Source organism: Psittacula echo, assembly GCF_963264785.1.
Source record: "Psittacula echo genome assembly, chromosome: 2".
Lineage (NCBI taxonomy): Eukaryota > Metazoa > Chordata > Aves > Psittaciformes > Psittacidae > Psittacula > Psittacula echo.
Window position 1 is genome coordinate 92,451,478 of NC_137737.1, and position 26,444 is coordinate 92,477,921.

General features: G+C 40.3%; 1 protein-coding gene across 1 annotated transcript in view; it reads right to left on the bottom strand.

Moving 5' to 3' along the window:
* MOCOS (molybdenum cofactor sulfurase) overlaps positions 1 to 26,444 on the bottom strand; it is a gene marked incomplete at its 5' end in the record, with an annotated part of 216,079 nt that overhangs the window by 116,323 nt on the left and 73,312 nt on the right. Inside the window, one exon of the mRNA XM_080611404.1 lies at positions 14,985 to 15,626. Within this exon, the coding sequence (XP_080467530.1) occupies positions 14,985 to 15,626 (642 nt within the window). The remainder of the gene's footprint in view (positions 1 to 14,984; positions 15,627 to 26,444) is intronic.

Consider the following 26,444-nt stretch of genomic DNA (forward strand, 5'->3'; position numbering starts at 1 on the left):
AGATCTCAAACTTAATATTCTAGCAACTCCATGAATAACTTTTAAAAAGGAAGTGAAACATGATGCTGTTTGTGGAATACGTAATACCTTCAGAAAGATGTCCATGTGTTTTCAATATATAATGCAGAAACAAACGACGGCATCCAAAAAATTTGATGTCTGACTAATAAGATTAAGGTTAGGAATCTCAAGTCTGTAGTTCCCTGGGTTTTCCTGCCCTTTTTGTAGATTATAAATTTGTTAGCTTTCAGTCAGCAGGGACCTCCCCAAACCCCCAAGAATGTTGTCAGATGATCGAGAGGGTCCTGCTATAACACCCACTAGCTCCTTAAGTACTCTGGGATGAATCCTATCAGACCCCATAGACTTGTGAATATTCAGAGGATACAGCAGGTCCCCTACAATTTCAGTGTCCACAAATGGAAAGTTACTGTTCCCATACTTGTGATCCGTCAACTCAGGGGACAGGGCAGCCCAAGGTCTATCAGTATTATTGAACACTGATGTAAAAAATGCATTAAATGCCTCTGCTTTTTCTTCATCCCTATTAGTCAGAGGCTCATCTCCAACAAGTCTTAGTCCAGTATTTTCTTTAGACCCCCTCTCACTGTTGGCATTCTTAACGTTCTTATTATCTGAAACAATACTGGCTAGTTTTGACTCTGAGTTTTGGCCTTTCATGTCTTCTCCCTGCACATATGACTCACAGCTTTGTAATCCTCCTGCAAAGCCTGACCTCACTTCCAGAGATCATACAATTTCTTTTTCTTCTTGAGCCTCAAAAGGAGTTCCCTATTCAGCCAAGCTGGTCTTCTGCCACATGTACTTGACTTCAGACAGTGTAATTTCCTCTTCCTGTGCTTCTAAAAGGTGGTTCTTGTAACAGTGAAAAGCTAGAAAATGACAAGACTGTTCCCTACTCAGGTGTGCAATATCCAAAGACAGAGACAAAGCTAAGTTTATGATACTCGACAAAACAACACACAACATTCTTGCATTCTTTTCTTATGCAAAACAAGCTTTAATATTGAGATCAAAATGCTAACATCTCACTGCTTTTAAATTATTCTGGCAGTCAAATCAGTATGAAACCTATTCCTTTAAAAGAAAGGCAGCCTAACCTGCAAACAACTGATGTGTAAAAAAATATTTTGAGGGATTTCTGTCACAGAGAGTGATTAAAACTACACTAGAATCAAGTAGCCAAGATGACATTAGAAAAAATGTTACAAATGAGTATCAGAAATAGATATAGAAATTATTAGAGATAAATTGGTGTCTGAACCCTAACCATAAACCTAAAATAAATGGCATCTTAGAGCTGAAGGATGACATTCTCCACCTTAATGGGTGTCCCAGATGAGAAAGGTATTGAAAGAGCAATGTTGGTGCAGTGCCACGCTAAACTTGGCATGCCTTTGGCAGCACCAATATCCTTGCAGCTGTAGGCTTTGATGCTCTCTGAACCCTAACCCTAAGCCTAACCCTAATTTGCATGTCATCTTGGAGCTGAGTCTGACATCCTCCACCAGAATGGGTGTCCCAGAAGAGAAAGTAGATGATAGAGCAATGCAGGTGCAGTGCCGTGCTCCCATAGGAATGCCTTTCGCAACTCCAGTATTCTTGGAGCTGTAGGCTTTGTGGCTCTCTGAACCCTAACTCTTACTCTAATTTGCATGGCGTCTTGGAGCTCAGGCTGGCGTGCTCCACTTGAATGGGTGGCCCACATGAGAAAGGCGTTGAAGGAGCAATGTTGGTGCAGTGCTGTGCTATCCTTGGCATGCTTTTGGCAGCACCACTAATACTGGAGCTGTAGGCTTTGTGGCTCTCCGAACCCTGACCTTATCCGAAACCCTAATCCTAATTTAAATGGCATTTTGGAGCTGAGGCTGAAGACCTTCAGGCAAATGGGTGTCCCAGATGAGAAAGGCACTGAAGGAGCAATGTTAGTGCAGTATAGTGCTCCACTTGGCATGACTTTGGCAACACCATTATGGCTGCAGTTGTAGGGTTTGTGGCTATCTGAACCATAACCCTAACCTTAACCATAATTTTCATACCATCTTGGAGATAAGGCTGACGTACTCTACCCGAATGTGTGTCCCAGATAAGAAAGGTATTAAAGGAGCAGTGTTGGTGCACTGCCATGCTCCACTTAGCTTGCCTTTTGCATCCCAATATCCCTGGCGCTGTAGGCATTGTGGCTCTCTGAACCCTAACCCTAACCATAACACCAATTTGCATGGCATCTTGGAGCTGAGGCTGACATGCTCCTCCTGAATGCATATCTCAGATGAGAAAAGTGTTGAAGGAGCAATGTTAGTGCAGTGCCGTGCTCCCCTCGGCATGCCTCTGGCAGCACCAGTGTCCCTGAGGCTGTAGGCTTGGTGGCTCTCTGAACTCTAATCCTATTCCTAACCCTAATTTGCATGGGATCTTGGAGCTGAGGCTGACATGCTCCAGCCAAATGGGTGTGCCAGATGAAAGAAATGCTGTCAGAGCAGTGCTGGTCCAGTTCCGTACTCCCCTTGTCATACCTTTTACAGCCACAGTGTCCCCGGAGCTGTAGGCTTTGTGGATCTCTGAAGCCAAACCCTGAACCTAATGCTAAATTATGCCACAACCATGGAGATGAGGTCTACATACCCAGCACCATGGCTGGCCCAGATGGAAAGGGTGTGAAAGTAGTAGTGCTGGTGCAGTGCTGTGCTCAACTTGACATGCCTTTTAAAGTCCCAGTGTTCCCGGAGCTGTAGGCTTTGTGGATATCTGAACCCTAACCCTAACCGCATGGCATCATGGAGCTGAGGCTGAGGTCCTCCACCCAAACTGGTGCCCCAGATGAGAAAGGTGTTGAAGGAGCAATGCTGGTGCAGTGCTATGCTAAACTTGGCATGCCTTTGGCAGCACCAATGTCTTTGGAGCTGTTAAGCATTAATGCTCTCTGAACCCTAACCCTAACCCTAATTGCATGGCATCTTAGAGCTGAGGCTGACGTCCTCCACACAAAGGGGTTTCCCAGATGAGAAAGGAGTTGAAGGAGCAATGTTGGTGAAGTGCTGTGCTATCCTTGGCATGGCTTTGGCAGCACCAGTGTCCTTGGAGCTGTCAGCATTTTGGCTCTCTCAACCCTAACCCTAACTCTAATCCTAACCTTAACCTAAAAGCTAATTTCCATGGCATCTTGGAGCTGAGGCTGGTTTTCTGAACCCAAATGGGTGTCCCATATGAGAAAGGTGTTGACGGAGCAATGTTGGTGCAATTCTGTACTCCACTTGCCATGGCTTTTATGTATTCAGTGTCCCAGTAGCTGTAGGCTTTGTGGATCTCTGGCATGCCTTTGGAAACCCCAGTATCCCTGGGCCTTTGGAAACCCCAGTATCCCTGGAGGTGTAGGATTTGTAGTTCTCTAAACCCCGACCCTATCCATAACCCTAATGTAATTTTCATGGAATCTTGGAGCTGATGCCGACGTCCTCCACTTCAATGTGTGTCCCAGATGAGAAAGGTTTTGATGGGGCAATGTTGGTGAAGTGGCGTACTCCCCTTGGAATACACGTGGCATCACCAGTGTCCCAGGAGATGTAGGCTTTTTGGATCTCTGAACCCTGATCCTATCCGTAACCCTAAACATAATTTAACTGCCACCATAGAGGGTATGCCTACATCCTCAGCACCATGACTGGGCCACTTGGGAAAGTTGTGGAAGTAGAAATGTTGATGCTCTGAAATCAAACCCTAAACCTAACCCTAGTTTTACCCACTACCACAGGCATAAGATCTACATACCCTGCACCAGTTACTGGTCCAGATGAAACAGGTGTGAAAGGAGCAATGCTGGTGCCGTGCCAAGCTTCCCTTGGCATGCCTTTTATAGCCCCTCTGTCTCTGGAGCTGTAGGCTTTGTGGATCTCCAAACCCTAACCCTAACCCTAAGCCTAACCCTAATATAAACAGCTACCGTAGAGACGATACCTACATCCCCAGCACCATGACTGGGTCATTTGGGAAAGCTGTGGAAGAAGCAATGTTGGTGCTATGCCAAGGTCCCCTTGGCATGCCTTTTACAGCACCCATGTTCCTGGAGCTGTAGGTTTTGTGGATCTTGGAACCCTATACTTAATCCTCACCATAATTTGAATGGCATCTTGGACCTGAGGCTGACATCCTCCAGCTGAATGGGTGTCCCAGCTGGGAAAGGTTTTGAAGGAGCAATATTGGTGCTGAACCAAGCTCCCCTTGGCATGCCTTTGGCAGCACCTTTGTCTCTGGAGCTGTAGCATTTGTGAATCTCTGAACCCTAATCTGAAACCAAAGCCTAAATTAATCCGCCACCGTGGAGATGAGGTCTACAGCTCCCAGCACCAAGGCTGGCCCTGACGGAAATGTTGTGGAAGCAGTAATGTTGGTGCTGAGCCAAACTCCCCTTGGCATGCCTTTTACAGCCCCAGTGTCCCCGGAGCTGCAGGCTTTGTGCATCTCTGAACGCTAACCTTAAGTCTAACCCTAATACAAGCCACCACGGCAGAGGTGAGGCATACATCCCAAGCACCATGACTGGGCCCTTTGGGAAAGTTGTGGAAGAAGCAATGTTGGTGCTTTGCCAAGCTCCCGTTGGCATGCCTTTTACAGCACCAGTTTCCCCTGAGCTGTAGGCTTTGTGTATCTCTGAAACCAAACCCTAAATCTAACCCTAAATTAAGCCACCCCCACAGAGATGAGGTCTACCACCCCCAGCACCATGACTGGCCAAGATGGAAAAGATGTGGAAAGAGCAATGTTGGTGCTGTGCCAAGTTCCCTTTGGTATGCCTTTTACAACCCCAGTGTCCCTGGAGCTGTAGGCTTTGCGGATCACTGAACACTAACCCTAAGCCTAACCTTAATATAAGACTTCTCTGTGAAGAGGAGGTCTACATCCCCAATACCATGGATGGGCCATTTGGGAAAACTGAGAAAGATAAAATGTTGGTGTTGTGCCATGCTCCCCTTGGCGTGCTTTTTACAGCCCCAGTGTCCCTGGAGCTGTAGTCTTTGTGGATTTCTGAACCCTAAACCTAAGTCTAACTGTAATATAAGCCGCCACGGTAGAGGTGAGGCCTACATCCCCAGCACCATGACTGGGCCATTTGGGAAAGTTGTGGAAGAAGCAATGTTGGTGCTGTGCCAAGTGCCCTAGCTTTAGGGTTTTTGTCTTTCTGAACCCTCTGCTTAACCGTCACCCTTATTTGTATAGTATCTTGCTGCTGATGCTGACATGCTCCACCCAAATGGGTGTCTCAAATGAGAATGTTGTTAAAGGAGCAATGTTGGTACAGTGCCATGCTCCCCTTGGTATGCCTTTTTCAGCCATTACAGAGAATGATTTTATTTCTTATATGTATACACATGTTGTATTTAATTTGATAATATCTCATGCAAGGTTTGTCTTTTATCTTTTTGAAGACAAAGTCAGAAAGTCTAAGCCTAACTATGACCCTGGCTCTTTATTTTGATTCAGTTCATCTAAACTAACCCATCATGACGAAATATAGGAAAAATGGCTACACAAAACAAACAAGACCTAAACATATTTTGTTATGAACAAAATTCTTCTTTAATACTAATGAGGACTTCAAAAGATCTGCTTTCATTTGTATACTGAGAGCAGAAAAACTCAAAAAAACTCAACATTTGCTTTTGTAGGAAGGGTTAACAGCGTTACTGTTACTTAGCATGAATTTATCGTTTTGAACAAGAGGACAGACCATGTTAAATCTATCACTGAGAAAGGAAGCGTGACATTTTTCTCACTTATACTGGTCATCTATTAGTGTAGCTAACTTAAGATCAACCAAGACACCTCTAATTTAAGCCCAAGTGAGTGATAAGAATTAGATTCATACTAAACTCATTTTAGCAGTGCATGCTTTGAAGAAAAGCCATTCCATCTGTATTGCTGAGCTTACAAAAGTATCAAAATCGGCATCAGTAGCAAAAAAAAAAAAAAGGGTTACTTCAAAGTACTACCTGGAAACATCACTGCACAATTTCTGCCATAAAGTATGAAATAGGAGACACAATCCTTTCAGCATAAGTACTTTCCCTGCTGCAACTCTAAAACTTTTTATTATAAAATTCACTGAAAACGAAGCTATTACAATCATTTGACACAGTTATTAAGCCATAGCAGATGTTATTTGATATTATAAATGCCTAGATATGGAAAAAGTAGATTATAATACTGCTAGAGAATCCGTCTTAATTTTTTAATTGAACATGAACAGACTGAAATGTGGCAGCCAAGTATTTAATCAAATCTGAGTATTTCCTGTTTTGGAAACCGTTGCTTATATGTGAAAGTCAAGATAGATAGACTGTAAAACCTTTTTTTCTCAAGAGCATCAATATTTTCCTTTTTATTCTGAATTAAATCTGTTTGAGAAGCCTGTAGATGTTTCTTTCATAGGTTCCCAAGAGCACAACTGCCAGATGCACTCTTGCATATATTTGACTAGTAAGAAGACGGAAAAACCTCAACCAAAACCCCATGCTTGTACTTGGTATTTTCCAATACTAGCCTGAGTGGTATCACCTAAACATTTAAACTACTCTGTTCCTTTATCTTTTTCCTCACTAGGAAGCCAGTGATCACTAAAATATATGGGTATCACATAGGAACTCACATAATCTAAGTCATTAAATTTAAGATGGATTTGTGAGTCTTTTGCTATTAACAGACAAGCTTCAGTGGTCATTTCAGCTCACTCTCTTGTATTCTGACTTTACTCAGACTGCAGAAATACATCCTTCTCTTAAAAGACTTATCTCTGATGATATGGACAAGAATACGTCTGACCAAGAATAACTTCCAAGAAAGATTTTAAAAGCATGATTCTGAGTGGAAGGAAGCCACTGGACTAGAAAAATATCCAGGGAAGGTGAAGATCTCTTTTGAAATGTCACATACATGGTTGCTACATGATATATGAAGGTGCCTTGGTCTCCTTTTGTGGAGCCTTTATGGTGATTTCATGGGTCTCAAAGGATCAATGCACAACATGCTGAACACCACTGATATTTAGTACCTTTTACTGAAAACAGCATCGAAAAGTAAGCAAAACCAGTTAGCATCAACTCATGACGCTATAGTGCATTAGTATGTTACAGTAGAGGAGATGCTTTGCTATTTGTGGTCAGGCATTTCCTGACAGAAACTTAGTATCAGTTTCCGTTAAAGAAGTACACTTTTTCACTGTATAATGATTATTTGCAGTAAGGACAGAATGTTAAAGGAAAAAACCTAGACCCATCACGCTAAATTTGTATTGCATTCAGCCAGTAATTTTAATTGCCACACACTCCACTATGTCTCTGTCTTCCCCCTGCCCTCCAAATAGAATAACCCAAACTGACACAAGTAAAAGGGAGACAGGCTCTGCTATAAAGGGAGAAAATAAGTGTTTTGTAAGAGCTTTGCTTCCAAAAGGATCCACACAGAAAGACAGCACTGCAATTAGCATAAATTTATTCTACTTCTAGTACAAGCTGAAGTCACCGTTAATGCTCAGAGATGTTTCTGAACTAGAGGTTGACTTAAATACATATGCTTCAGTCCTTTTCTGAAGTGGAGAACAGACACCAATACTCCCCTCCCCATCAATTTCATCACTCTGCATTACTCTGTTTTAAAACCCAACTCAGACCTCTTTCTTGAGTCTAAAAGTTGTTCCCTGTCACCATTCCCTCAGAGAGGCCTGGGTGGGTGATGCCTGCTTTCCTCCCCCCATACCTTCCCCTCTACACAACCAAAACAGTCCTTGGTTTATCCAATACAAATACCTCAGTTTTATGTGAAACTCAGCTCAGGGAGATGCACAGCAGAGCTGGATGGGATTTTACCATGAGACAGCCTCCAACAGAAAGAGCCATAAGGGATTCAGCTCTCATTCAGACATGGGAAATTAAACTTCATGTTCACAGCTGGGAGAAGGCAATCCTGCAAGCCCTGACTCCACATGGGGACCCAAATATCTCGGTCTGTGGTACAAAGTCCACCCAGCTGGCAGAGGGCCTGGGCAGTACAGCACATGTGCACAGTAGTATTCTGCAGGTTGGATTCATTTACTCCACAAAACAGAAAGACCTGTCACTACCTATGTGCAGATATGAGACACATGAAAAGACGGAGACACTGAGCCATATTGCTAGAATGCATCAGACATTTCCCTGCCTGGCGCTAATGGTTCATGAAGAAAGCCTCTTCCCAAGGCAGCCCCCCCATTCTGCCTGAAGGAGCCTTTGTGTGCTGGATCAGCTCCAGGAGCAGACCCACCTCTCCCCATGAAAAGCTGCCACCCTCTCAGCAGCAATCTCACATCACCACATCTGGGGTCTGGGGGACCACCCCTATAGACATGTTGTTTCAACCTTCCTCCATGTTTGTCATCTTCATTGTAGTTTTTCTCATTTCTCTTACCCGTCTCCCTCTCACATCATTTCATGCTTTGAAGAAATCCCCAAATAGAAAAAATAAACCCATTGTCATGATCATTCATCGCCCTGATGACTTTTTTACCTCTCGTCTCCTGCTTGGGTAGCAGAGCTACTATAGCACAAGGAAGGAGAAGAGAAACACCTCTTCCACAAGGCTAGGAAGAGCAGTAATTGCTTCCCTAGGGCAGGAAGGAAGATGTGAGAAGGATTCATCCCTTTTTGGTTGGTTTTGGAGAGGCATAGGGATATATGCCCCATGCAAGGCCAGGCCCACAAGCAGCACACGCTCGTGCCCAGGTTCAGTGCTTCCTGCACATCTCAGGCTGCACTCTGTAAACCAAGATTAAATTCACCCCAAAAAAGCCAATAAAGTTTCAGTAGCCAACTTGGAACAATTTCAGCATCACTGTGAAAGTATTTAAAATGCACACACTCATGCTGGAAGATTCAGAGCATAGACAAACCTAGGTTAAAATAATGTTAAATATCGAAATTGACCCCCTGATACTACTTACAGCTCTTCCGTATGTCTGCCTTAGCTCATGCTTTTTTCTCTAAGACTTCAGGAGTCAAACGAAGAGCATTATACCAATTATATACTACACCATGGAGTATTTACAGCAATTCCTGTCCCTAAGAACTGCCTGAGGTAAAAAGGAAGAGCAAAAGCTTTAATTCCTGCACTTTGAAGTAAATCAATCCCTTAACATTATCTGAGCAGGACTTGTATGAGGTAAATATTGTCTGGGTCAAAAAGCCAGCCTTACTCTTTTACATGCTAATATCAAGATATTCTAAGTACACAGTACAAATAGTGAAGAAAAGAAATGGGATTTTTATGCCAATCAAGTTACCATTGTTTTTCCTCATATATCAAAGAGGTTAATCAATCACAAATGTAAAACCTACAAAGCACAATAGAAAGTGCAAAATAGATTTATCAACAGTAAACAAATGCTGTACAATCTCAATAGCTGGTGCTAGAAATTTACAAAACCTCTTGAAGAAGACTTAGGGAAAAGGTTTGATTCTATATTTGACTATAAGAACTCTCTAGGGTAAAACTACATCGCGAAAACTTCCTAGCCACAATGACTGTAAAGGTACATCCTGGTTCAGGCAGAACTTCTTCTGTATTTGATCAAAGTCCTGGTATATAACAGCATTACTTTCCTTCTTGCTATCATCTCAAAACATTTTATATTTTAAGAAAAACGCATTTTATAATGAGCTCCAGATTTCTTTCTTTTATTTAAAAATACATGCATTATAACGTCCTAGCAATTTATAAGGTTTATTTCATAAGTCAATAATTTGTTGCCAGTCATACACTGGGATGTGGTTGACTTACATGAACCTCTGTGTGCATTGCATGTGACTGCATTAGGCACATGATATTACTGGTTTTCAGTGAATCTTTAACAATGAAAGAAGAAAAACGTTAAGTTCAGTCTGTTTCCAAATATAAGAATCCTCAGCAGCATTTAAAATTATTTACATTTATGGTTTTTATTAATTTCATTTTAGTAAATATTGCTAAAAAGTGTGCAAGGTCCACTACTTCCCCTGCCTAAAAAACCCACTTTCTCCTGTATGTATTTTCATACTGTAGGTTGAAGCCTAGCACAAAGACATTCCAGCGTGCCCAAACGTATTACCTTCCTCAGAGGCAATGTAAATTGCCCGGCATGGATGTCTGTGGCACTGTGGCTACATTGATTGAGATCCTGAACTGGTTCGATTAAAAGTAGTTTGGGAATCTGTGCACTGGAACTGCATGCTGTGATAGACCCAAATATTTAGGCATTAACCAATATGATGCCCCTCTTTTGGGCTCATTCCTAGCATTTACAACTGTAAGCCCTACACTTCAGATTGGGGCTTCCCAACTGTGCAACTAAGGACAAAAACACAACTCAAATAACTTCCCCCTGGGACACAGTGAAGAGCTTAATCAGGTGAGCACCTTCTATGTCTCTGGACTCTGTAAAACATGGGAGCAGGCAGTTCAGGAGTTGAATGGAAGCTTATTCTCTTTTTTTACACAAAATCTCTGCTGGACGAACGTGGTAGTTACAGCTGATTTTGTACTCCAGGAGGTGTTTGTCTGAACCTCTGTGGGTAACACTGAACTGGGGTTTTGTATAATCTGGAAGACCTTAACCACCAATCTTCTCCAGCTGTGTAGCCAAAAAAAAAAAAAAAAGCAACACCAGCTGCTCAAACAAAAGTTTGAGAATAAAGGCTGTCTCAAAACTGATTTTACAGGAATTTTACAGATTTAGATATTTCCCAGTAAGTGGTACTGCTTGGAGATCTCAAAACATCATGTTTAGCAGCATAACATAACACATGGAAGCAGCATAACAAAATTCTTGAACAAAATGTACTAGTCAACAGGGTGATATTTTAGCCCACTTATCACTTTAAAGTAATCATGGGCAGATGGACAGAGCCCTTGAATGTGTAGTGAATGCGCATACACTGGACTACAAGGTGAGCATGTGCAAAAGTATTGTGCTCTTCTAAACATGGTCCAGCCCTTAAGTGATTTCTCAGCACTATGAATAGTTTCTGTGGAACAAACCAGCACCTGTCACTGTATTCTTTCTCTCTGTGTTGACAGAAAGATGCAGTAATGCTGAAGAGACTGAAGACCAGCTTTTTGCTAAGGGATTCGCCTTGCTCCGTATCTGCTACACTGCCTCAGGATTTTGTTGCCAGCTCCAGATCTTGGGTTCCTAGTGAAAGCTCTCATCCTGATTTTTCTGTGTCCATTTTCCACTCCTTCCTTCCCTTCCCATCAGCATGCACAAAGTCAGCAAATAATTGAGGATCCAAACCACGTTCCTATACATATACCTGCACAGGCATGTGCAGAATTTCCTGGGGAAATCTGGCATAGTTCTGCACTATGGTACATGTGTGGGCCCTAATTAAGGACATTTCCTGCAGAACTTCAGGGATCTAATCTTTCATCTGCAGGTCAAAAGTATCAGACATGGAATCACTTCGAAAATAAAAAGCTACAGCATCAAGAATAAAGAAACCTGCTTTGTTTAAGTAAAATCCATCACAGACTGTAAAAGTGTGGGTGCTGCTTTGGAGCTGTCAAATCATTCAAGCAGCAGAGGCAAGAGCTACTAAAATTCGTCAGGGACAAAGTCATGCCATCTGGATTTCCAAAGCTTTTGAAAATGCATTTGGAAATGAAAAACACACACCAGTTAATGCACTAGATATTTCACACCAGTAGACTAAGATGCAGATATCCAATTTACAGATAACACAACAGCCTCTTTTCCCTTAGTCGTAAATTCCAGGATGATCAGATTCTGAATAGCAGTCACAGATACAAAAGAAAAATAGGGCAGATGATGAATATTTTATCGCTGAATTCTTGCTATACATAATCATATTATTTTATTATCTCATGCTGTGCAGAAAAAAAGATAGGAAATGAGGCTAGATTTGTGAATGATAATAATAATTTGTCAAGCTGTTTGATACAAGGATGAAAATACAATAAACACGATTTTAAAAGTTGAGATAGGAAGACTGGCTACTGCTATGAAATGGGAAAATGTGGAAGTGATTTAAGGGTATTAAAGGAATGTAAAAGAAACCATGATAGAATAATTTATATAGCAAGAACAACAAAATAAAATAGAAGAAACACTAAGAAAAGCTGCATCTATTAAGACAAAAGGTAACCATTTTGACAGTCCCGGGAAAGAAAGATGAAACACCCTGTCATTACACATCACCACTCAAGTTTCAACTTGACTTAGAAAAAGCTAATTCCTTTAGTACACTGCACTTTGATTATGCATAGATGCAGAATACCTTCTGCTAAGGGTATTCAGATACACATATTCTGATTCACTTTTCCAATAGTATTTGTTAGAGTTCACATTTCCTTATGAATAACCACATGAAATGACATGTTCCAGTGTATTCAATCCCAGTGTTAATCCAGCACTGAAAACAAGCTGTTTATAAAAAAAAAGTGTTTCAAGAAACCAAACTTTTGAAATCACAAAGACATGCCTAAAGAGAGAATGCAGATGGTGTTTGGCAAAGGTACATAGAATCAACAACAGAAGCCCAGAGGCTGTAAAGGACCCCTAGGATCTCAAGTCCAATCTCCTGCTCAAAGCATATCCAGCTGAAGCAGGTTGCTCAGGACCTTCTCTAGTTGGGTTTAGATACCTCTAAGGATAGAGGCTCCTTACTGCAATTTGCCAAGGATAAAACCTGGCTTTAGATAGAGTTGCTATTTAGATGAGAAATAATGACCCAGTTTTCAGTCACTAGCAAAGAAATGGAAACATGGCTCACAGATAAGGCAACCATATTAGCTTTGGCCACAGTGGCCTGGCATTTGAGGTGTAGTAGTTCTATTCCTAACTGCTCTCTCTCTGTATTTTATTCTCAGGAAAACACTTTAAAGCATAAAAAAGAAAAACCCCGTGACATTAGGGAAAAAAAACCCAAATTTGGATGACATAGTTTGGAGAAAATTGATGGAAAGTTTCAAAGCTATTGCTTTTATTTTTTTCAAGAAAGTGGTTATCCTCATTCCTAATCTTTGTAAACTTCAAGCATCTCCAGGTAGGATATAAGTATCCACAGTTCACTAGGGATTACAGACAGCATCAATAATACTCTAAACAGGAACTTTTAAATATTAGGTTTACAAATAATAACCAAAGATGAGGACAAATGTAAATACATATGTACATACAATGACTCAAACTGTCTGCTTGACACTTTGGTGTGTAACAAGAACTCGTGTCCCGTGCCTCGGTATCCAGCTGTCAGATTTGACTATTTTAGTTAGGCTCCCTCGTACCAAGATTAGACAGTCAGTACTGAGCTTGACTGAGAAATCAGATTGGACAAATCCTTTCGTTTATGACTCTAGTATAAAACGGTTAAAGCAGGCCCTTCTGATCCAGTTAAAAAAAGCCCTTGAAAGCAGCGGGTACCTCAGATACCTGAAAGGTATCAACCTCTGAAAACTCCTGAGAAAGACACCAGAGACAGAGCTCCCTTCCAGGTTCCCACGTACTCTTCCCCTCTTACTTAAAAAAAAAAATAAAAGCAGAATTGAGACTTAAGCTGTGTTTCAGATATTTTTATCTGCTATGCAATCTCAGGGGTCATGTGTCAATTATCTCTAGAAAAGCCACTGGGAAATTAGAGCCGGCCCAGGTCAAATTAAAGTAGGTTTTCTCCTTGGTTTGAAGGTGATGCAAGAGCACTCTAGGATCTCATGATTTTTACGTCCTTTCATCCTGGCTTTCAGTGAATACTGCACTTCAAAGCCTTTTTAGTTTGAAGAACCAGAAACAGAGGTCATAATGCAAATGTTTCCCTGATGTTTTTATTTCTAAATTGAAAGATTAACTGTACCAATTTCCATTTCAGAAATAATGTATAGCCTTGTGTGGCAGGAAACCCATGCTAATGTGGCCCGCCTCTGCATTTACCAGTCCAGAATCAAAGCCCCACAGCAACACTCAAAACACACACCTAGAAGAGGTGCACACACATGAAGCATCATTATGGATTGCTACATGTACAGTGAAAGGCTAGACATTTTCATCCTATGAGATGTATAATATTATGCTGCTGAATATACATCCATAAACAAATGCAAGGAATGAATGACTTTTTTTATCAATTCCACTTTTCACCTCTAGCCTCTCCCAAGTAGTGCAATTAAATATTAAAGGCCGATCTCAAGCATTTCCTTTGTGCAGATAAATATAAGACAGGAAGGACGATGCTTTACTGCGTTTATGTGAGCTGTCGCTGGCATGATGGGGAGAGGCAGAGAGACCAAGCAACACTAACAGTGGCATTTCAATGTGTTAAGGGACTAGGAGAAAACATATCCATTGCCCTGCATTTCCTTATGTGTGTATGCTTAACGTCCTTTAGGTGTCCTCTATTTCCTGTAGGAGTGCTTCACAGCTTCTCCAGAACCTCAGTCAGGTTAATAAGACAGACACAAATATTTGTCTTAGGTTATTTATCTTAATGCACGTCCTTCTGATAGCTTCTCTTGAGAGTAAAGCATGCCATCTTTCCAGTGAAATACACGGACCTTACTTTCCAATTTCACTGAGGGTCATTATACTGTGTGATCAGCCTTGGCCTGGCTGCTCCAGGTGCAGAGCTTCAAAACCAAATCAGGGTTCCACCGGGGTACCTTAAATATAAATTTAAAAATGCATGTACTGACCTTTAAGTCACTGACTGAAGCCCTATATTTTTACTAGTTTTGACTAGATCAGGGAAGGAAGGTAGATATTTCAAATTATGTTCTTTAGATAGGAAAAATTAATACTAAAAGAAAACAGTTAGATGTGCCACATCTATGCAACTATTCCAATAAGGAAGTACAGCTGTCACAGCCCAGTGCATGCACCAACCCTAAGATACTTACCTGACACAAACAGTATTAGCGCCCCCCTCCCCTTTTGTTAAACAAAACCTTACCTTTCAGCTATAGATTTCCTTGGGAAATAAAAATCCTCTCCTGCAAGGTAGGCAGCTGCAGTTCCACCTCCGAAGTAAGTTTTCCTCAAGAGGGGGGCAATCCGGTTGTTTACCAATAGTGCCCCTAAACCAGTTGGGAATCCAAAGATTTTATAGAATGAGATGGGGATAAAGTCAGCTTGGTGAACTCCCAAGTCTAACGGAGAACTGCTCACATATGAAGCTGCATCTAGCAGAACAAACCACTTCCCTGGTGTTTTGATGGGGCAAAGTTTTCCAGATTTTATATCCTGTATCCATGAAAGAGGATATTTGGTACCAGAAAAATTGCTCTGAGCTGGATAAGAGAAAAGATGAGGTGTCGTGCAGTTTTGTTCTTCAGCTGATAACCTGTTCTTTTCTGATAACAAGATTTCCTTTGGTTTTATTGGAACAAATGAGACATTCATTGAGCCAGTTATCCCCCTAATACCAACCACAGATGTGTGGCTGTCAGTTAGGTAACAAAATCGACTGCTGGGCTGCTTTGTGCCTTCAGGTACCCAAGGGAATGCTTCTGCTACCAGTTTAAGTGCAGTTGTGCATCCAGATGTGAAAATGACGGTGTAATCTTCAGGAGTAGTGTGAAAGTGTTGTAGTATTCTGAAAAATTGAAAAAAAAAACCAAAAACAAAACCCAGTTATTTTCTGATTTTTCTATTTTATTGCTGTGTGGTATATATATATATATATTTTTTTTTTTTTCCATCATATATTCTTCTACTCTGACACCTGATATGAATAGAAGTAGACAGGTTTCGGCAAATAGCACAATAAACTTCAACAAGTGTAGCTCAAATCATTTTGCCCACAACAGACTCTTTCCAATCCAGCAGTGAACATGGCTGTGTTTTTAAGGCTAGAAGCCAGTTCTGCCTGGCTCTGAATAGACTGGCCAGTCTGGTCCCTCGGTGGGATCAGAATCAAGCCTGCCTATGATTAAAATTACATTGTCCTTGAGAGAACCCAGTTTTATTTACAAACTATTAGGGGTTTTAGTTTACAAAGGATTTGGGGCAGACAGAGTATATTTCAGTTAAAACAAAATAATCTACTTAAATACTGAGCATTCCAATCAAGGGCCACAGGATTCAGTAGGAAAACCTTAGCATACAGCTTTCTTCCTTGCTTATATTAACAATAGAAACAGAAGACAGGAAGAAGCAACGTATGCTTCCTATGTGTCTTATGCACATAAGGCTGCAATCTCTGTTGTCCGCAAAGATCGCTTAAACCAGAAGCAACTTAATGTCTTCCAATATGCCAGACTATGAAAACTTAAGCAAACCAGTATACGTTACACAATCATTGATGCCTGAACAGCACCTTGTTGGCTTTAAACTACCTTTTGTGAACCCCATCTAAAGCACCTTTTGGTGCCAATGCTAGCTTGTGCATCAAGTACAGTTTTGCAGCCTGCAAGATGAGTCTTCTCAGAGGCTGAGGAATAGCTTTAATTCAGTCACCTTTCTTACCTTTTCCACCTGATGAACTCCCTCTGAATTAACTTCTAGAAAACTCCTACTAATATTAACAGGAAATGTACAACTGAGAGACACCAGCTTCAGTGCATGGAGCAGGGCAAACAAAATTGAACCAGGGCATAAATGTTACTGCTTAGCAATGCTGTGTGGCTTTAAAAGAAGGTAAGAGGTAACAGGGTTTCTCAGTGCATCTCTCCTGCTGCAAGTGCTTCTGTGAGCAACACATGTATCAGTGCTTGCCAAGCAGCTGACACTCTGATCTGCCTAATTCCAAGGTACAAACCAGCATTTGAAGAGTCTATGAACTCTGGTTCCCAATGCGTATCATTAGAAGATTGCATGTGTTATGTAACAGGAGATTCCCTTACTGGAGCAGGCAGAAACTGAAGACAGTTGAATTTAAATGTAAGTTATACAAAAGGTTACGTGACAAATTCAAGCTAAAATTTCCTGAGCCATAAGGCAAAACAGAGGAATGCGTGGAAGCTTTATGTATCCAGTCTGAAACACAAATGCTACAGGCAAAGGGTGGTAAAGCTGGGTGTGCGGGGTGCAGCAGTAAGAGATTAAACACTGGAAAAGCGCAGTGACTGTGATTATTAGAACTAAAACCCACCCTGTAAAGGCCCACTGGAATTATACTGTTAATACTTTTCTCAGCTGAAGGAAAATCTTATTGCACTGCGAAGTACAGAATGCAACAGACTGATTCATAGGCTCAAATGAATCTTGTGTTTCTTCAGAACTTAATTTTTTAAAATCTGGTGCAATTGGTACGCATTTTATATCTTCTGGAAATGAAGACAGAATTTCAGCCTTTGTGAAAGACATCAGCTGGTCATGGCTTTAAGCTTTAAACGTTCTGAGAAACCATTTGAAAGAGTTCATAAGGGTCTTTCTGAAATAAATCTGCCAGGAAATAGATACTGCAAGCATTAACACCTCCGGACATAACTCTCAGAGGCTGTGCTTAGAGAAACCAAACTTCTCCATTAGACTTTAGAAACCATGTTAGCAAGGAAGATGGGGACAAACAGCGCAATTTTTGTATTGTGTATTGAACTGTCAGCCTGCCTCATTCATCATGGTGACCTGCTCTGTCTAGTTTCTGAATCACATGTGCTCCCCCTTCCCCTGCCATGAGCTGTACAGCCTTTCCCACCACCACTCATACTACAGCTTGAAGCACATGTGTGCTTTACAGGGCACCTGACTGAAGAAAACAGAAACACTCAATCCAGACAGCAGCTTCTGCTGAAGTTAAGGGTTACTAGTCAGAGCCATGCCATGAATTTCAGTCCTTACAAATTTCTGCCTTTATTCTCCTTTTCTTGCATTCACCTAGGTACAGAAAAGGTGTCAAGCAAGGCAAGCAAGAGTCCTAACTTCTTCAAGGAGAGAGTAGGAGAGCATTAGACTCTTGTTTCTAGGGGAAAGGAATTGTGGAAAGTGGATTAATAAGGGGGCTGGGTCTTTGTGGCTATGGACATAATTTTTTATGCATTATCTTATGATGCGGCTTATTTTTGTATGCACTACAGTCATATTGGATAGGTTTTGGAATCATTACACTGATATAAACACAAATTACAACAATGTGCAATTCCAAGAAAAATCAACAATGAAGTATTCAACTTCTGTGAGCACTAGGCCAAGTTATGTATTCACATGTATGAGCACACACAGAATACCTTTTGAGTTAATAAGGTAGGTGACAGAGCAAATTCTTAATACTTAACATCTTTTCACACGAGCAGGCTGACAAGAGCAGCAACAAAAAGCACTCTGAAGACTCTCATCAAGTCTGCTCTTCTTCCATTCTACGCTTTCTTTACCCTCCTCCCTGCAAGTTGAGTGGGAGGTGAGATACATCTAGGCAAAATGCCAAATTTTGCTCAGGAATAACAACCTGCAGTTCTCTACTGGAATTGTACTTGCCTACCACAGCACTTAATTTGACCAAAAGACACTGTAAAATAACAACAGCTGAAGTACAGGAAAGGTGGATCAAGATTTAATAATGGGATGCTGTTGCCCAACCATGAATACCAGAACCAGTGAGTACTTTTTTAAACATTTTCCCAACTTTATAAAATAAAAACTATTATTGTGGGTTCTTTAAGCTCACAAATAGTGAGAGAACAAAGCTCATGCACATTGATAGTATTTCAACTGTATTTAGTTTTAAATCATGCAAATTTGGAAGCAGCTGAAAAATTCTGAAATAAAATCCGTGACACTGATATATTTATCTATTCAGTTCAGTGCCAGATATTGATTTTCACATGAAAAAAATAAAGCTTTAGGATAAGATTTTCAAAGGTGCCCAAATGAATTAGAGCCATTTTTTGTAAAAGACATTTAAGTTCCCAAAGTTAGAGAAACAATGAAGTTACATTTCTAACTAACTTCAATAAGAAGCAGGCTCCTTTGTGAATCTCATTAGGTACCTATTTGCATTTTGGGTCTCTAAATGCATCGTAAAATTGCTATGACTCCAATACTTGAAAAAGAGAATTTTCAAAGTCATACTTACCTTTTGATTGAACTATTTCTAATGTTAAAAAAAGGAAAATAAATAAATAAGGCTATAGCAACAGAGATAAGGAAATTTCCTTCTCCAGAATGACTTCTGATGTGCAGAGCAGAAGAGCTGTAAGCATCTCAGAATAAGGTTTATAAAATGAATACCACAAACCCCTGAAACAGAGCAGCAGTGTTATGATAAAATCAGAGTACTCAGGGCTGGCTAGAAACCTGCAACACATCTCAATGACTTCTGCAGCCCACAGTACTACATCCTCTGTTTTGACATGAATACTGGGAAGCACTGGCTATTACACACAGAGTTCCTAATGCTCTCTGCCTGCATGTAACACATACCCTATTACAGTGAAATGCAGTTCACCTTTATTGCACTCCTGTAAGATTTATAGCCATATATAAGGTTGTTCTTCACAGCAGGACTAAAGACTTGCAGTGAAAACCTGATAGTTTGATCTATTATAGCTCACAGCTGCAAATAGCAAAGGTATTTTATAGTATTACAAATTTCCACTTTTCAAAGGATTCTTTGGAACGAAAGACTGAAAAGATAATTGCTTCATTAAACATACTGATATGTGCCATCACGGGGAAGTTGCCACAAAGGCTGAGAAACTCGACCCAGTTCCTTGCATTCAGATTGGTCAAGGAGGGGAAGGAAGCTGCATGCTCCATCATTGCATTATATCGAAGACCCGCCATGACTGCCCACCTCTTTTCCACCTCTTCAAGTGCTCCCCAAGAACACACAGATCACAACACAAGGAGGTCAATAATGCATAGCCAAGAAGCCTGTCCAGGGAGAACCCACTGAAAACGCCCCCACTCGACCATACTTCCCTGGGCACTCTTGTATCCTGAGACCTCTCTTTGTTTGTATCCTGAGACATCTCTGTTAGCTGGTGTTTAATCCTTTTAAAATGTTGTCATGCAAGTTTTGTATCTTCATGACTGCAGCTGAGCCAAAACTAAGATAAACTTTGCTAGCGAAACCAATTAAATTTCAACCAAGCCTGCTGTCTCATTTTATACACTTAATGCACACATATTTAATAATGGGCTTTATATTTAAACCTATGTATAATCAAGCCATGTATTTTGAGGGTGTAGTCTTATTATCTAACTCATTTAACTCAACAGCCTGAATTAATAGTTTAATTAGAACTAGATATTCCACATTGCTACTGGCAGCTCTGTGGAAGGCAAAGGCTACTGATTTGTTCAGCTACCTTAGGTACACGTGTCACCTGAAGTTAGATGAAAGGGATGACCTCCAAAGCTGCTGTCTGGCTGCTATTACCTCATGCAAGAAACCCCGTGTTCCTCCTCGGCACTAGCTCTTCATTTGTGGTTCTCAGTAGCAGATCAGTAGTAGCGCTCCCACAAATGTACAGATGTCCATGTCATACCATTTCCATTACAGCCACCTAAAATTCAGTTGATTTATATGAGGTTTCTTCCAGGATTCTAAGCTTTAAATACTTCTAAAATATGCTTTATATTAGTTTCTCCACTTTCTTCAAAATCACCATTTTGCAAACACCTACAAAAGCTGAACAAAAAATTCTATTGCTAAGTTTGGTTCCTTTCACACTTTCATTCCAACTGATGCAAACATTTCAATTTCTAGTTGGCAAGATCAAAATATGGCCAAGGAGTTTCTGATTTTCATGTTTTATACTTGCATTCACATTTTTATTTAGATTGTATATGAACTTTCATAACTACAGTGATTTTCTAGCCAGTAGCCCATCTAGCCAGAAAAAGACTCCTTTAAAAGTTTAAGTATTGCCATTTTAACAAGATATTCAGATTTGAAGACAGACGCATACTTATCCATTTAACAGTACAAGTTTAGGTAGCACTTTATAAAGGCTACTTTTCAGCTGCATATTTATATATAAACATTATTTCTTATTATAAATTTTTTCCATTGTTGTGTTACTCAGGAGCACAAATCCAGTTTGGACTTGTACTGAGAGGTGCTTAGCTTGGGCCTCAAAAATTTCATCACACTGTTTTCTGCTCTACAGAAGCAATGAAAAGATGTTACACTGTTTAAGGAATAGGTTTTGAATGAATAATAATAATAAAAAAAGACTTCTGAGTCAATCAAAATGTTTGATTTTGATCTAGGATTTGTTTGTTTTTTAAGTTAGAGGCTAACACTTTTCATAACTGGTGTTTTAATTCTTTCCACACACAAGTACAAGAGAGGAATATATACAGTGGCTGCATTTACATTTCTGGGTAAGAGCATTTGAACCTTACTCATTTATTAATTAGGGGTCAGGTCCAGCTATCAATGCAGTAAATTTAAAAGCTTCCATCAATTTTGGTGAGGGATATTAAGGTCTTGCAAACTGCTGTGGTTGATACAGACACCAGGACTTGAACCTTGCTTTCAGGCTTAACTTAAAGTGCAGCAGTAGTTCCGAACATGTTTTTCTCTCTGTGCATATGCAGAAAAAAGAACAGAAGATGTGGGTATCTTCATTCAAGCCAACACAGAATGGTACTGTAAAGAAGCACACACTGCTTAACGTACAAACCAACTTTTCTTAACTTCTCTCACTGACAGAAGTGACAGTTTAGCTTAACTAGTTACAGCTTCGTCCATAAGGAGAATGCTCTGGTTTAACACACTAAAAAGACAAGCCTTCTGGGTAGGAAATATCCTTTATCTTGTTTTGTAAACACAAGGTCTATTCTATCAGTATGTCACAGCACCAAGTTAAATTCTCATTTTCAATTGCCAATCCAAACAAAAGCAAACTGAAATCTCTGAATATTTTTAAGGATCAAATGTATTTAAACAGGGAGAAAAAAAAATCTATCAAGACTGTCCTCTTCCAGGAAAGCATCAATTTAATGAAAAAACTTTTGTAGAGGTTTGGGATTTTTCTCTTACAGCAAAATTTTCAACAGAAATCTATGCCATGTCATCTCTTTGACCTGTGTAGCTAACCCAGCAGAGGTCCATCAAATTGAAAGACTTGCCCATGGATTAATAGCTGCATAAGAAAGAGCACTGAGATAAATAATAATTTATAGTTCTCTCCCAAAGTTTACTCAGTCCCCTTTTCTGTTTCACTTTTCTTTCTCATACTGACAAGACACAAATTTAAACCTTTCAGAGCACATGCTAACTATGAGATAGGTACCCACTGCTCTATTTATCCTCACTGGTTATATCCACATATAGTTACTTTCTGACCATTTTACTCAAAAGGAATACATTCTGAACCCAGCTTCTTCCCATTTCTGCTTGCATCAGAGTGATTAGGATCTCACCCATTTACACAACTGCTGCTTATGGCAACACTGAAATCAGCTTCCTGAAATAAATGATCAGCTGGAATGCACCTCTTAAGATCCACTTGGCATGGGTATGTGATGGAAAAATCTCTCCCTTTGTATCTGAAAACATTACTTGCCTTAGGCATTCATGCTCAGCCATCTGAATTGAATCATTATAATACATTACATTTATTCTGCTAGGCATTGCCCAATTCACTGGAGACAGACTGGAAATACCCGTTTACTTACAAAGGGTCATAGTTGATCTCCACCAAATAAATCCCCTCTCCAATTCTGCAAAGCTGGCAGCGCAGCAGAATGCCTTGAGTTTCCTTTGCACAACATCTTTAGAAGAGCAGAAACTCTTTAATGGCTACAAAATGTCTTCTTTCAGGAAAAGAAGCTTTGATGAACAAAGCCTATAAGAAGCACACACCCTGACCAAAAGGTGTTGACCCTCATTACAAAGCACACATCCAGAAAACGTTCAGTGTCACAGCAGGCATACTGACAGAGCAAACTAAAATTCAGGGTGGTATTATGGTACTGTGTATAACCAGGGGAGTGAAATAGTCGGAAGGAATCATGAAAACCATAAAATCTGACACTGCGGGCTACTTGTTGGTACAGTTCGTTCTAACACACAAATATAACTCCTCTCGCTGACAGAGCCTATAACTCCTATAACTTTCTAGATGTGGCAGAAACCCTTGGGTAACTGTTTCCTTTGAAATTAAATAGTTATTTTTCTGAGTAGAGAGGGACAATCAATAGCTACATGGTTTTAAAACCACTTTGTGGATATTTTTTTGTGAGTAAGACCAGCCAGATCTGTTTACTCCAGTGCTTGAACAACTGCCAAATATTTGTAAAACACTTGTGAATCCTGGTATTTTCATTAATTAGGACAGAAATGACTCTGCAAATTTATATCATAGGTCTTTCAAATGAAAATTCACCACCTGCTATTCAAGTCAACCAGGAAGGAAATGAAAAAAATAAACCATATTTTAAGCAACCATTTAAGGAGGACTACATATGAACAGCAAACAGCTCATGAACAAACCATTCCAAAGCAGTATTTGCACAAATTAACTGCCAAATATAAAACTGCAAATTAATCTGAATCAGTTTGTAAGTAATTCTTGCATTAGAATTCAAAGTAATTTTTGCAGCAGATCTTAGCAGTTACCACAAGGAAGCAAAATCAAAACCAAACATAGGCAGATTATGTACATTGTACATGTACAATGGACTATTGCCTCAGCTGCTGTCTAGGCAACTTCAGCATGGGATGTTTTCATCATGGTATTTTCTTCATATGATAGACCAAAAAACTAAGGTCACTGTATTTTCCCTTTCCAAACTTCTCTTACCTATTGCAGGCCATAAGTTTTTTATTTAGCAGAAATAAAGGATGCACTGACTTCAACAGTGAACACTCAAGACAGCACAGTATCAGCCAGAGGTATAATTTCTACTAGTAGTAAGTGCAATACCCTATTCATAAGCTATGTGAACAAATTACAGGGGAGTGTATACAAATTCTTATCACCTCAAGACAGCTACACCTGTGAACAACAGAGAACATCACCCTTTAGAGACACTCCAAATCCACAGGCTCTACATCAAACAGCACATCTGACCTAAAGCAGAAGTCTACCTCAGGCTGAGATATCTCATCCTGGACGTGTCCAATTCCTTCCACTGAGTGTCAAAGGCATCTAAATGCCTTGTGCATCGTACACAGCTATTCTTATCCAACTTAATAAATAAGAATTATATTAGCTTATCTCAGCTTCAGTACCTTTGGAGCACCATCATCCCTCTTCCCAGTCTTACTCAGTGAGTCCTAATCTCTAACCTTTTCACAAGTTCTGAGAGATTAGTTCTTCAGTGCTACAGTGTCTAATTAATTTTGCTAATGCCAGCAAGCACCACTGGCATGAGACCTGCCAACCTACCATAGGGGATATTTGCTGGTAACTGGTCAGCAGTTACTTCACTTTGTTTTCTGATTCTTGGAAAGCAGAGCATGACAGTTGGCTATTTTCCAGAAGTATAACAAGCATAACGTTGCAAAGGCTGTTTCAGAAAAAAAAAAAAAAAAACGAAAAGGAAAAAAAAAAGCACACTTACATGTTCCAGTTGTTCCATACTCTCAAGATTTACCTTTCAAGTAACCTCAGATAAGAAATTGCATCTTCTTCAAGGTGTTAAAAAAAACTTCGTAAGAGATACTTTCTTTTTTTCTTTTAATAACATACCATCATTCCCAATTCTTTAACTTTTCATTAAAGGAATTTTTTTCTAGATCAGCTTTGGCCTTTAAACTGTGTATCTATGTAATCTCTCCAGCTGTGGTGGAGTGGGGCTTTTTGGCAGTGTTTTCGCAACCAGTTAAAAAACTGCAGCAATTTTTTTCCTAAAGCAGTATGTCATATAGTCCAGACACTGTGACCCTAGTCAATCTCTTTTCCCTGTTTGTGCCAGAGGATGGACTTTTGACAACTAGTAACTGTCTATGACACATTTATAAAATGGATTTGCCATCTAAACTAAGTAAGTTTGGCTTATTTGCCTGTTGCCTGGTATTTTGGATTATAACAAGCAAGTAACTAAGCATAGCTCCTAAAGCATAGCCCCACATTTCTTATACTATCCAGCAACAGTTAGGCTTATTCTGCGGTGCGGGAATCAAGCACAGACATATGCTCATTACTTACTAACTCTTCCATTACCTATCTAGTCTTTGCATTTTTACTTTGGAGTGGTATTGCCTGGGACTAAAGTAGATTTGAGAAGCAGTAGGACAGCAGTTGTGTAGATGAGCCTGTGCAACTCCTGTGTACTGGGGGCTTCTCTACGCTGGCTCTAAGTAAGTTCGTTCCTGTGCTGTGATGAGGATCAAATCAAAGCAGTTGTGACAAGGTGCCCCAGTCTCAAACACTCCCAGATGGCTAGCAGCCTTCTTCTACCCTCTTCTTTCTGAAGTTTAAAGACTCACATGTATTGGCGGAACCCAGGACAACATGTCTGAGACATCAAGACTCAATCACTGCTATTTATGGTTAAACAATGGATACATTAGAGCCTATATAGCCTTTGAGGAGTACAGCCGCCTACATCCTTGGTAGGATGCACCACTCGGCAGACATCTTCCCAATGCTGAGAGCCCTCTGATGGCTCCTACTCCAATTCCTGCTCTGAAACAAAGCCTTGAAACTAATCTTGACACATATCAACTGCAAATAAAGATAACTATATCAGTGACCACATATTTACTGCTGACTTTTTATATTAACCTGTTTCTCTGGAAAAAAATTGCCAAATACAGGGTGAAGGGAGACAAAGACAAAAAAAAAAAACAAACCACTTTCATGTCAAAAGCAGCCATCTACATAAAATGGACCCAAGGCAGCGATGAAGTACTGTGATCCACATGTCCAGAAGCTCAGAAACTGACCTTCTACAGCATAACCTTTTTGATCCACCTCTTCAATGTATTTCCACAGTATGACTCATGGCCTGACTGCAAAATATCAGCACACCCCTACCCAGAACTTTCTTGTTCATGGCGGGTAAAAAAAAAAGAACGAAGAAGGGATCAGTTCTTGCAACTCATAAATGGCCTATACAGTGACTTTACATTTACTTGGGAAACACTTAAGCCCAGAACTTCAGAGGTACTCAGGTATTTAAATGGGAATTAGGTTATTTTGTTAATTTGTGCCTCAGTTACTACGGTGACAGGAACTATGGCAAACACATACAAAAATAAGCCTTATTTCATCAAGGGTTGCTTCTCAAGCACTATGCTTTTGTCTGGAAATGGTTTTAGATGGAGATGTTAATCCTCAATCATCTCAGTCTGCTTTCAAAATACATAAACCCATTAATGCATTTGAACAGCATTTTACTTTGCATGGCATAGGTATCCCAGGCAAATTAGACAAATCCTCAAAAGCAGTTTGTACTTCCACTTGCTCTGGGGAAAAGCCGCAAGAGAGAAGCCTGGAAGACTGCTGGCCACAGTTTATTTGCTTTTCATACGGTGTGATGGCTCACCTCAGCAGTGTAGCTCTCATTTTGC